The 13,944-nt window shown below is 35.9% G+C and overlaps 1 protein-coding gene across 1 annotated transcript; it reads left to right on the top strand.

Moving 5' to 3' along the window:
* The first annotated feature begins 9,041 nt into the window (after positions 1–9,041).
* LOC125656290 (thyrotropin-releasing hormone receptor-like) lies at positions 9,042–12,733 on the top strand. The gene is made up of 2 exons (XM_048886903.2): positions 9,042–9,057; positions 11,621–12,733. The coding sequence occupies exons 1-2, from the start codon at positions 9,042–9,044 to the stop codon at positions 12,562–12,564; spliced, it is 960 nt and encodes a 319-aa protein (XP_048742860.2). The 3' UTR covers positions 12,565–12,733.
* Positions 12,734–13,944: the final 1,211 nt, after the last annotated feature.

Raw genomic sequence — 13,944 nt, forward strand, 5'->3', positions numbered from 1 at the left:
GGATGCGGCACAATAGACAATTTTGTTAAGCTAAAAGTCGAAGTCACAACAGGAATGAAAAAGAGGCAGTACATGGTGCAGTCTTCATCGATAGATCCAAAGCTTCTGATCTTGTCCGGCATGCTGGGTTGATAGGCAAACTTCGTCACCAGTGATGGGTTAATATGCAAAATTCGTCACCAGTGTCACATCACATGCAATGTACTCTGTTTCATCCGGGCTTTTAATTGCTGAAACATGAAGTTTCCGTGCAAAAAGGCAGAAATTATACGAATACTAAGTCAGTTCGATATGTGTATTTTACCACAGCGTGATAACGCTTTACACGATTCTGTGGATAGCTCGATTCAATACCTTTCCAACAGTATAGATACGAGTCTTCAGCTCCCCATAGTTTTGAACTTATAACAATTTCAATAGAGCCAGTCGTTGACCACTGTTGTAAAATTGGTTGGGAAACGGGTTGAGAATATTGAAGAAATTAGAGCTTATATGAAAGTTCGCACAAATCTCGGTCATTCGGTAATGTAGATTTTTACCAAATTGATGGAAGTGTATGGGTCTGATAAGGTATCTTATGAGACAGTTGGTAGGTGGAGAAAGAACTTTCTGACTGACACAGAGTCCGTCAAAGATGCAGTAAAATCTAGCCGACCTGTGACTGTGACAGGTAAGGCAAATGTCTCAAAAGTCGGGAAAATAATTGAAAGTAATGGCAGATACACGATTCTTGATATTGACAAATCTGATGGCATATCTCTATCATTTTGAATTTAATTTGAAAGTACGAAATATTTCTGCCAGCTGAATACCGCATATATTGACAGATGACCAAAGACGGGTACAAGTACAAACTGCTAAGAAATTGCTGAAAATGTTTCCCAAATTCAATCAAAGACAATTTGCAAATATTGTTATTGATGACGAAACATGGGTTCACTATTTCAAACTAGTAAGAAAAATTGGAAACAAAAGATGACTAACTAAACACGGTAGAAGACCTGTAGTTGCCAGAAAAAACCATAAACACAAAGAAGGTTCTTTATTGCATATTTTTCTCATGTGATGGTAAAGCCGTACAAATTCCGGTGCCGAAGGGCAAAAGTGTTACAGGTCGGTATTACCAGGGGTCTGTGTTTGCCCAACTATCTGTTTTGTATTGCTTGTAGGAGTTATGAGATTGATCACTGTTCGTTATCTTCGCCTTTCACTAAAACCTCTAAATATATTATCATAAACGACGCCGTGTCAGGATTTAGGCATGTTCGTCTACATGATGATGCTCCATCACATACAATTAAGCTTGTGAAGCAATTTTTGAAGTCGGAGAAGGTTACCGTCTTGCCACACCCACCATACTCTCCAGATCGAGCCCCATGCGACTTTTCTTCCCCAAAACTTAAAAAGTTCTTATCTGGTCGTCGTTACAAGACCCTACAAGACCTTGGCTCAGCCATCAGTCAGTGCCCCGGAGGTCTACCTAACTCGGCGTACCATGGGGTATTAAATAAATAAAATAGAAAAAAATAACGACGACGAAATCTTGAAGGTAAAAAATGCTATGGTTCTTATATATTTCTACGAGTTTCAAAATGGCAAAGGCAAAACCAGTTTGATTGTGTGTTTAAAGTACCTGTGATCGACCATTTGCAGTATTTGTATATGTCCCGGTGCTTGGGAGAGTATTGGATCGTTAGCGACGACATAGTGTTTCTACTAAACCACAAGCAGCAAAAATGTTACGAGAATTAGAAATTACGTCTACAGTTTTTTTTAACTTTGGTAAATAAATTATTTTTTTCTCTGATAGTTCTTGAATATAATTCGCTTATTAATTGTACGTAGTTGTAGATTTTAATGATACAATGATAAAATTCTACATGGTATCGAAAACTCTGATCGATTTTCCAAATATCGCCAAGTTGAAATTCCCATTACTTATCGTAACAGGAGACATTGTAACTCGGTAATGGAAATTAACATGATCTTGAGCAGCCCAATCACAGTTTGAGAGTGAATATCGCACCTGCATCCATATTTCTATGCTTTACACCTCTAACTAGAAGAAAATCAAGCATAAGCAAAAATACACTTATAGTCATATCAGAAAGCATCATCCATGTATGCATAGACAAGACATTAATTATTGGTGTGCAGACACATAGTCAGTGTTAAAAAAATCGTCTCTATGTTCACAGGTGTATACTTCGCATTGGCGGGTTGTTATTACAGATCGTACTATAACAGGTACTATTGCAGTTACAGTTACTATGACTACAACTACTATTACATGTAAGTATTTTTGTTAGATACAGTATGTACCTATATATTTAATATATTTGTGGTATAATACTACTACTACTACTACTCTCTCTCTCTCTCTCTCTCTCTCTCTCTCTCTCTCTCTCTCTCTCCACAAACTCTTAGTAGTGAGTTTGACCTTTTGAGTCTGAAACCAATAGAGGCTGTCCTCTCTTGATAACAAAGCTATATGTGCAGCACCATATCAGTCGAACACGACATGTGACACAAGTCCCACACAAGTGACCTTGACCTTTGACCTAATAATGAACAAGGCATTTCGATTTTTTGGTAGCATATAAGCTATAAGTAAAGTATTAAATCAATCGGACATAAACTGTGGATACAAGCTCAGAGATACACACATACTGACACTCATCTACACACGAACGGTTCCGTTACTATATCGAATCGCGAGATAATAACAAATATATATGTGACAAGTACTCTATAGTACTGAGTGTTTACAATTCATCAGCATTAATTGCACATTTTTCAAATTGTAGACCGCTAGTTACCATATATCTAGATATTCCAGACTCTGTATTATTTATTGACGAAAATTGGTTTGTTTTTGGGAGTACTACATTGTAATATTTTGATCACAAGCGTAAGATTTTTGAATTTACACCTTACATTGCGCAATATTGAACCGACTACCGACTCTTTATTTTCACCTAACACTAAATTGCAAGCAACTGTTTTATCATATTTATTTGCTAATTCATATTTTATCACATGGAGTTATCTAATTTTGAAAATTCTCGATCTAGTGGTGACTGGAATTAGCTGGAATTATCATCGGGGTGTTTGAGGCTATTAGATTGCTGATATTTGTCTTTGTATGTGTTTGTATCAAGAACTGCAAGGGAGTTCACTCCCGAACGAGGTAGCGATTCGTATGGCCAGTCGCGAATTTAAATAGCTCGGTGACGTACCAAAATACAGGTGATTGATTTTGTTTTCAACTGTTAGTTTTATATTCGGTTGTTAAATCATTATGCAATCAATATATGGAACAATTAATACTGGCAAGATTTCACTATACATGTATTTAAGTTTTTGTTTCCTTTGAATAAAGCAGATCTTTATTCACCATGAAAAAACACCCAACATGATGTAACGAGAGCTGAACGTTATAATAAACAAACAAACCAAAATTATGGTTCTGTTTGATTTGGAGAGATGTTATATAAAATTTCTTTTCTTCTACTTTGCAGTTCGAAAAACAAGATTGTTTCATCAACAGCCATATCCAACTACTACACTGAATTATACAACGGCTCCCGTCCAAACACATCTATACGGAAACACGCATGTTCAGTACGGGATACCGCCACCCGTCAATGGATCGGAACCGTACAGCGCCACCTATGCAGCTCCTCCGCCGACCTATTCTTCTGTGTTCACTACGCATGGTCCAGTGGGTAAAATGTAAACCGGTTCACTCCTTCGTCTGAGGAATCTGGTACTTCAAAGACATAAGATGGACACGTGATAAAGAGATCACTAGGGCTGGTAAAAATGATGATTGGTTAATTCAATCGTGGTCCTCAAATGAATTACATTTCTGAAAGATCTCGTAGTTTCCGCACGTTGAGCACCCCCTTGCAAACAGTGTGCTCGTATTCTTAATTAATACATTTAACTTCTAATCGTTCCTTTCCGGGATAACAATTAAAATGGACTTTGATTGATGACTCTTAACGACAAATAGATTTTAAATGGATTTCATCTGTGAATAAATCACGTGAGGGTCACTCGGTAATTTTGCTGAAATTAAATCCCCAAAAGATGTTTGATGGACGGTGTTCTAATGAACCTGTTTACATTGTATAGACTGGGTAGGTCTATTACTTCGTATGATTTTATCATTTGTGATATTGGCCATTATCCTTCCCTACTCTGAAATTGATATCCACTACAGTTGATATGAATCGTATTTACTGTGACTGTTCCACGACAATGAGTAGACTTTCAATTTTTCACACTAGCGTACGCTACTTATTTGCACTGCACGCAGAGCCGAATATTCATTGCTGCCTGTGGAAATCTCTCTACAGAATAAAAGTCTACATTATAAGACTATGTGAAATACTGTGACTTACTGTCACGCTGAAGTGTCGTGGAAGTTTGTTAACATTGATTGTGTGTTCCTGCATCTGGAATGAGTTTTGTGTTTGCAGTATGCAGATGCCGGCAACAGTAGACGTAATCAAATGGACCATATAAAGAGGTCAAAACTGTTACGTACATAAAGTAACTGTGCCGCACAATCAGTAGTCGTCACGTAAAATTAGTAACTGTCGCGAACAATCATGCAATGGCAAATCTTATATTTTGAAATTTACGTATACATTTGAGATTTTCATATTTTTATTGCAGCTGATTTTTTTTGCATATTTCAAACAAACTTTTTAAGCAAAATACATATAATGACGTAATCTGTAACGTGACCTCTGTGTGTGTTAATCTAATTTTGTATGTCATCATTTCATGTGGAGCCTTGAAATAAACATACTACACAGTTGTTATTTTTGCAAACAAACGAATATTCTTAAAAAGTTATAGATATATCCTATTTTGTTTCCGTGTGATTTGCATGTCACGTTCAATATGTAATATACTCTTATTTGAACTTTTCACACTTCATTGTATATTATGGTTAGAACGTATTTTGTCTTAGATAAAGTATTTACATTATTAGTTATGCTGTGAATTCTTCGCAGGGTATTTAAACTTACATTCCCTGTCAACGTTTATATTCTCACGAGCCGTTTAGGTGAGGGAGAATAATAGTTTGACTTGGAGTGCGAGTCCATATACCCTGCCAAGAATCCATATAACGAATATGTCCTACAGCAGAACGATCCATGTAGAAATGAATAATGTTTATTTTACGATGCTGTTAAGTATATAGATCTATTGAAGCTATTTTGAATCCCATCTATTCTTGGCAGGGTGTAAGGCCTCATATTGCCAGCTTGTTGTTCAATCAAATGGCTATATTTCTCTCTGTAGTAGCATCCACGGTTTTTTATTCTATCGTTTTTTCTATTATTAAGTGTATATAACAAGTAATTAAACATACCCTTTGTCATATCAACCTGACAATAGGGTTTTGGGCTAACACAGGATGAAAATATTAATATGTAAGAAGAAGACATATTTGATCAAATGTCGTACTTAAATCTTTTGGCTTAATAATTTGCAACCTTTTCCATTCTTTTTAAAATGCATCATGAATTATGTTTCTATTTATTCATGTGAAACCCAAACTTCCATCAGAGTTCGTTTCCTCACAAACCAAACTCTTCCAGTTAGGCATTATGGGATAACTATTTCTTAGGCCGCGTATACTATGACGTCACTGTAGAATGACGAAAACACATAACGTCAAACGTAAACAACTTTTAAAACAAGAAGGTAAACATCAAGTTCATTACTTTACACAATAATTTGAACAGAGTCGCCCTACTTTTTAATGATCTTTTGATCATTTTATGTTTAAAATAAATTCCATACTTTTATATTAATGCTCTTAATATCAATATCTTCAAACTTTTAACTGCGAACTACTTCTTTAGTGTTTTTTTTCCTGCGTGATAATCTCGGACTCACAATATACAAATCTGTATATTGAGCTGTATCACATAGGAGAGGTCTATTCGTTTGATGTGAAACCTTGTCAAAAATGGGATACCCGTCAGGAGTACGAACCCATTTTCTGATTTTGGAATCTGGATCTTCTTCATAATCCTAACCAGTTACTGCGAATGAAAAAAATATACATGCATATCTATTAACATTTTTGTGACATGTTCGAGTTTTAGAAATATGATCTTTATAAGTCACAGTTAGAACTGCTACAGTAGTAAAAATTTATTTCCCTCCATGTGTGATGATCAGACAAAATTCGGATTAATATCTTAGAACTCTTTTATGCAATTAAAATCAAGAACGGTTATCAACCAATCAAAATCAGTCTAGGTAGTATATAAAGAGCGTAGTCACTGCAGCTCCTCACTTCGTTAATAGAAGACAAGCTGAAAACACCTTAAGTAAGACACGGATTAGACGTGACTGAACAAGATTTTCCTTCCCTATCTCCCTAATAATAAGGATAATCTTTATAATGTAAAAATTAATATACGGTATCAATTTTGATGCACCAGATGCGCAATTCGACAAATAATGTCTTTTCAGTGATGCTCAACTGAAATTTTTGGAATCCGAAATAACGACAAACTTGTTAGAGCTATTTTAGGGGGAAAACAGAGTGCCAAAAAGTGGAGCCAAATTCGTCGAAGGATAAGAGCTATGTATGAGGGAGATAATCCTTAATTTTGAAATGAATTTCTATATTTTATCACAGCAATTAAATATACATCCGTATTTTCAAGCTAGTAACGAAGTACTTAGCTACTGAGCTGTAGAGATCCTCGGCGACTAACAGTCCACCAGCAGAGGCCTCGACCCAGGGCTCATAATGTAAAACTTAATATATGGTACCAATTTTGATGTACCAGATGCGCATTTCGACAGTAAAAGATAGATACTTAGTTAAGTGAGCCAGCATCTGAATCAACAAGTTTTTCCATCCCGTTTAGAGTTTTTTATTAGCTACGAATCATTGCTCCGTCTCAAAGTTGTAATTGATTATTTTATTATTTTTGTCTCTTTAACGTTTCTCATAAGTTATTTGGGTTTATCCCACGAATCAGAACAAATCATTTTTTGAGCATTTCGCTCAGTTTGAATTGTGGAAAATAGTTTTACTTTAGTGTATTATTATTTATTGTATTTGAATAATTTTGGTAAATCCGCTCGGTTAGACGTCACAAATATACTAGAAATTGAAAAGTACATTACGGGGAAATGACTTTTACAGGGAAAACGCTACATGAGAGGAAACAAATTCGATGAATATACAAAATGTAAAACTTTTATTCAGATATACATGCCCTTCACATTCCCGTACTTAATAAAAATACGGAATTGGTACGGCTCTGAGACTGAACTCGAGCGGGGGCTATACAAAAACCTGCTCGGATTTCCCCCACTCCAAGACACCATGTATGTACAACTGAATCTGCGGGATGTTTCTCAAAAGAAATAAATGGATCAAGAAACGGAATCATCACCTCAAAAATCGGCGGGTTTTTGTCTCAAATCAATATAATGAAATAGGAAGAGTGCTAAAGGTTTTTGTTAAATCAATTTAAATGAATGGCTACCATCTGCCCAACCATGCAATACATATATCTATTCAACAGGGAACAGGGTAAAATGATAATCTTATTAATCTAACTATATTGTTATCAACTTCAATAAATGTTTATAATCATGTATTACTATTTTTTGCGTGTTTTTAATTTCAGATAACTGAAGTCTGTCTTTGTGTGTAACTGGCACAATGAAATGTGACTTGTAATTAAAGTAAATTGATATATTAGTCTGTCAATATCATAAATATCAAACATGCTATAGGGAATCCAATACAAGTAGTTGCATTATGACATACAAGTAGTAAATCTGAATATCGAATGATGGACATGTCACGCTCGTTTAATGGTCACAGTGGAGACGGTCTTCATGGACAGGTGGGGCTGGTTTAGCTGTGTTGGTGTTCGTGGACAGATCGCAGGAGTTTGCGGTGACGGTGTTCGTTGACTGTTTGCAATGGTTTAGCGGTGTCGGTGTTCATGGGCAGGTCAATCTAGTTTAGTGAAGACTGCGTTCATGGGCATTTCTCGGTAGGTTAGTGGTGACAGTGTTCACTGGCAGGCCACGGTAGTTTAGTGGTGACGATGTTCGTGGACAGGTGACGGTTGTTTAGTGGTGACAGTGTTCGTTGCCAAGGCACGGTATTTTAGCAGTGACGGTGTTTGTTAGCAGTTTGCGGTAGTTTAGTGGTGACGGTGTTTGTGGACAGGTCGCGGTAGTTTTAGTGATGACGATGTTTGTGGACAATTCGCGGTAGTTTAGTGGTGACGGAGTTCAATGGCAGTTTGCGTAGTTTATGGACAGGTCACGGTAGTTTAGTGATGAATGTGTTCATGGACAGGTCTCGGTAGTTTAATGGTGACGGTGTTCACGGGCAGGTCACAGAAGTTTAGTGGGGACAGTATTCACGGGCGGGTCGCGGTACTTTAGCGGTGATGGTGTTCGTGGATAGGTGGCGGTAGTTTAGTTGTGACGGTCTTCATGGGCAGGTCGCGGTTGTTTAATGGTGACGGTGTTCGTGGACAGGTCGCTGTGGTTGAGTGGTGACGGTTTTTATGGACAGTTCACGGTTCTTTGGTGGTGATGGTGTTCGTGGACAGGGCGTAGTTGTTTCGCCGTGATGGAATTCGTTAGCAGGTCGCGGAAGTTTAGTGGTGACGGTGTTGGTGGACAGGTTGTGGTAGTTTAGTGGTGACGGTGTTCGTGGACAGATCGAGGTAGGTTAGTGGTGACGGTTTTCCTGTGCAGATCGCTGTGGTTTAGTAGTGACGGTGTCGGTAGACAGATCGCGGTACTTTGGTGGTTACGGTGTTCGTGGATAGGCCAGGTTGTTTCGCAGTGATGCTGTTTGTTGGCAGTTCGCGGTAGTTTAGTGGTGACGGTGTTCATGGACAGATCGCAGTGAAATAGTGGTGTCGGTGTTGGTGGACAGGTTGCGGTAGTTCAATGCTATTCGTGAACATGTTGCGGTAGTTTGGTGGTGGTGTTGTTCGTGGGCATGTACCGAACTGGCAATGGATGTACCCGCAGGTAAAACGTATAGCGTTTGTTTACAAATAAAAACAGACAAAACGCTTACAGATCATTCGTTTAGAATCAAGTCAAGTAAATAACAAACTATCAAATGCAATCTACCCTAATTAACAAAATGAGAATATGCTTGCATGTATCGATAACCTTATTTTGATTGGCTATGCTATCATATTTCCCAATCGACAATCCTCAGATAATTTCTTTACGAGTCATTCAATGATTTCCAAGTGGTTTTGTTTTTCATCTCCAAAATTATGAGTGAAATATTCTCGAGAGGGGCGTTAAACCATATACAACCATATAACCAACCACGAAATATGGAAGCTTCCCGATTGGTTGAAAAATACGGACATAATCATTCATAAAGTCGAGTACTTTCTTAACCATATGGCCACGGCTATGACGTAGTGTGAACGGAGACATTTATTTCAGTACTGTGTATTTGTTGCAAGAATTTGGTCACGTCTTCCTTTCTGGATGTTACAAAAGACAGGGAAAAAGTGCAATTTGATTTACAAACAATGATGTTTTGCCTATTGAATGGACATGAAAAGATTATTAATGTAATTACTTTGTTGGTCAATAGATGCACAAATATTTTCAACCTCTAGGAAAGGTTTACCATTCACGTTTAATGATATTTTAGGATATTTACAATTACACTATTTACATGAAAATTCTAATCGACACAAATGTCTTTATCAAAAGGTGATCAACATAAAAATGTCTTTTTGAATGACTTAATAATTTGTATAAATTAATTGCTATTATTTCAAAATGCTACTCATGTTCTTATTTTCCCAACGGTGTGAATGCAAGGATGAAGGTTGGCTTGTATGGTTATTTATGTTTTAATAGCCTATAAAAAGATTTTAAAAAGCAAACAAAAAAGAGAAGATCTTAAAAGATTTTAGCAAACAACTGTGGTCTTTCTTTTCTATAATGTAAGTGTCATGACACTTCAGTTGTCTCGTAGATCACTGCATTGACAAACTTGTAGGGGACCTAAACTAACAAGGGGGTCCCTAATTTGCTATTTATGGACACGTATTCGGTCGGATACATTATTTCCGGTTTGTCCTATGCAGTTTTCGCCATATCCTTCGCAAGTCGTGCAGCAAAGTATGATTTTTGGCTGTACAGTTCATATTTGATCGAACTACAAGGGTCATTCCGTTTTTAAATGTAATACAATTTCCAGTTTGTAAAAAAGTACCAGGTTCGGTCAAGTACATATCTTACAGGCTGTCAAAATCCATTTCTTAATTTTCTAGAACTCAATAGATATGCATAAAATACCCGTATCTAACCTTACTTCATGAAAGGAACCCTCAATTGCCAAACAATGAAACGTTCCTCAACCCCTCGATTTGATTAATCCAAACAAGAGCTTAAATGATTTCATGTTGTAAAGTAAGGTAATTTTTAACTATTTTTGACTTCTCGGTGACTGCCGCCTCCAAGCCCATGTTTAGCATACTCAAATGCCGTTGGGCTTTTATCTTTACCATACAATTTTCATTGCTCAGCATCAGAGGTGAAAATGCAAATGACGGCGTGTTTATATTTCGTTTAGCAACGGCAAGGGAACTAATTGTTCATGCAAATTCGCGTGCTTCTAGGGACCGGTATACTAGAAACTTCCAAAGTCAGCAGAATAATATAAAACAAGAATACCACATTGTCATCGCGTGTGTTTCATTACATACCACACTAGAATGCGATAATTATGTTCTATTACACCCCCCCCCTGATTTTTTATTCTTCGAATATCTCGCTTCTTGCCCAATAGGATTTTCATTTCCAATCTGACAGGATAAAACATTGCAAACAACACAGATTTTTATTAAAAATTGTCTTTTGAAGCAAACAACACATATCTGTTCAAGAATGTCGTATGAATGCTTCTTGACAACTTATGTTTTAAAAACACACTGCATTATATGTTGGACTTTTTATTTCTTCCTTGAATTTAATAATAAGCTAGTGTATTGGAAATTATCAATGGTTCGTATTGTTCATTGACAGCATAATTCAGATACTGTCCATTATAGAAACGCATAATCTAGTCTTATATTATTCTTAAAGAACTTCTCTATAAAACGATTTAGTATTCAGACTTACATTCAGTGACTGTGTAAACATATTCGCATATAAATATATTTTATATGTATACATGTACTGCATCTAATCCTTTCTCAATAATTGGAATATTGAAAAACAAAATTGAAGGAATACGGACGGCTTGTGTAAAAGACATTTTCAATTCTCATGGACGGTACGTATAGTGACCCTATCATCATGACTTACAATATATAGAGGGGTTATTTTATTTTATTTGTTTATTATATATATATATATATGTAGGTAAAAAATAAAAATAAAACACGAAGACGTTTAGTAAAGCTTTAGCGCTTTCATTTCAAATCTTCAGAAGATGTTTCATTTTTATTGTTTACCTATACTTTTACCGATCATTGCGAAAAGTAACTATTATCTATATATTTTATCTGTTTATCATATGTATATATACATTTATTCCGAATCCTCTATTTTACAGAGCTGACGTTCGGACTTCCAAATGCGTCATCTTTATTGAATTGTAGCAATGCTACATTTCAACCAGCCTCAGAAACCATTTCTGATTCTTCGTGGGCTTTAATTACAATCATCTCAACAATCCTCCTTGTTATCGGAGTGATCGGTAATACTATTGTAATCATTGTTGTATCAACAAGGAAGAAACTTCGAACACCGACATTCACGGCAATAGCTTGTCTTTCTGTTGCTGATTTCCTATGTTTGTGCTCGCGTTACGTGTTCACGATTAACGGTAATAGATATGTCATGGGATACCAATTTTTGAATATTTACGCAACAGTGACGTTTTATTTCTTACACAGTGCGAACTTTCATATCGTGTTGATTACATATTTACGTTATGTATTTATTACTAAACCTTTGCAAAGTGTGACGATCACCACAAAAAGCGTATTAAAAATGTCGGGAGGAGTATGGTTTGCAGGAATACTAACTGGATCTCTATACTGCCTAAGAATTGTGTTGGAACTGCATGATAATATCACTGCCAAGGATGGTTATGTTTTCGAAATAATATCCGGTATATATGTCACATTTGTACCATTTCTACTCATTGTGGTTTTGCATATTATGAAAATTTTCAAACTAAAAAAGACGGGACATTTGTCATCAGGACAACACTCATCAATTTCGAGAAAAATGTCCCTGATGATATTTATAATCATTGTGATTTATCTATTGAGTACTATTCCAATATTAACAGGTGTAATTTTATATTTTACATGTATTTTTATAGATTTCAGGCTCGCTGTGTGTCATATTCTCTTTTGTTATCACCCTGAACATGTTGTGTCAATGTGTTTGCTTTTGAACAATGCTGTTAATCCATTAATTTACTTCTTTTTTTCTCCCCCAAGTCTTAAAGTCCTTCGCAGAATCAAGCAATGCTGCACAAAATCTTAATCTTCAGGAATCAAGCAATGCTGCACAAAATCTTAGTCTTCAGGAATCAAGCAATGCTGCACAAAGTTTAAAACAATTAATAAATCAATAGAGGCTATGTTCAACAAATATATGACTGACTTGTATAAAGGTTTTTCATTGGTTCATGTAATGTTAGATACCAAATAAATTGTAGATCTACAGTATTTTGTTGTTGTGCATATTTGTGTTCTCTCGCTCAGTGCATTTCTTCCCAGGTAAGTGTGTGTTACGTTTTCAAGTACTAAGAGTGACTAGTATTCCATTGAATGTTACTTTGTAACATACGATGTATATGTCAAACGACGAAAGATGGGGGAAATTACCTTTTTAATTACTACAAAAAATTGATGACGTATTCTAGGATGTAACATTAATTAAGTTAGAATGAATTGTTAATCCCATGCCATCACAATACGGGGATGACATTTGATGGATATTATATTTTCACCATTGTCTTTTGTCTGTAAAATGACTGAGACTGTATACCAATAAAACGTTGGACCAATCACTGTACACCAACCAATCAAGTTCAGTCAACATGTACATGTAGTCATGTTGTCAAACTGTTTCTGTTATCAGAGCGCAGAGTCGATTCCGATTCATCCAGTTTCTTGAAAAATTATTACACTTATGGATGCGTAATGTGTGTAGCTTCCCTAGCAAAAATATGTAACAAGGAAATCCATTCGTTTAGTTTACGCCTTTGTTGATATATGATATTTGTATGGTCGTGATGAACTATGAACTATAGTTGCCAATATATAGTGGCAACCTACAACACATTTACAATTAAATGAAATATTTATTGTGATAATTTACATTATAATTACAAATGTTTAGGATAATAGGTCCGTGTTTGCCATATTATATATTTTGTATTACTTATAGGAGCTATGAGATTGATCACTGTTCGGTATCTTCACCTTGCATATGGTATTTCTCCTTCTTAATTTCATAAACCATTTCTTTATAAAAATTCACAATTCCATCAATGGTTTTCCATAATCACTTTTGAAATGTTATTATACATTTCTCTTTTCAGTATATGTTCAAAAATATTTTGTCCAACAAAATGTGTAGATACATGTGAGATCATATATAGGTAATTGAGAATGTACAATCATGTACTGTTTAGCAAGGAGACATCACAAATCATCAGGTCCTCGTAGGGTTATCATCCAAGGGTGCCTATGCCCCCTCGGGTGATAACGGTACGACTTGAAAATTTGTGATGTCTTCCTGCTAAGCAGTCTATAATAGTTTTATGATCCTGAATAACAATCACACATGTATTGACTTTGTACCATATACATATTTTTTATTTGAAACGTCAGCAAATTCGTAACAACTTTCTCTGCA

This window comes from Ostrea edulis, chromosome 7, assembly GCF_947568905.1.
Source record: "Ostrea edulis chromosome 7, xbOstEdul1.1, whole genome shotgun sequence".
Lineage (NCBI taxonomy): Eukaryota > Metazoa > Mollusca > Bivalvia > Ostreida > Ostreidae > Ostrea > Ostrea edulis.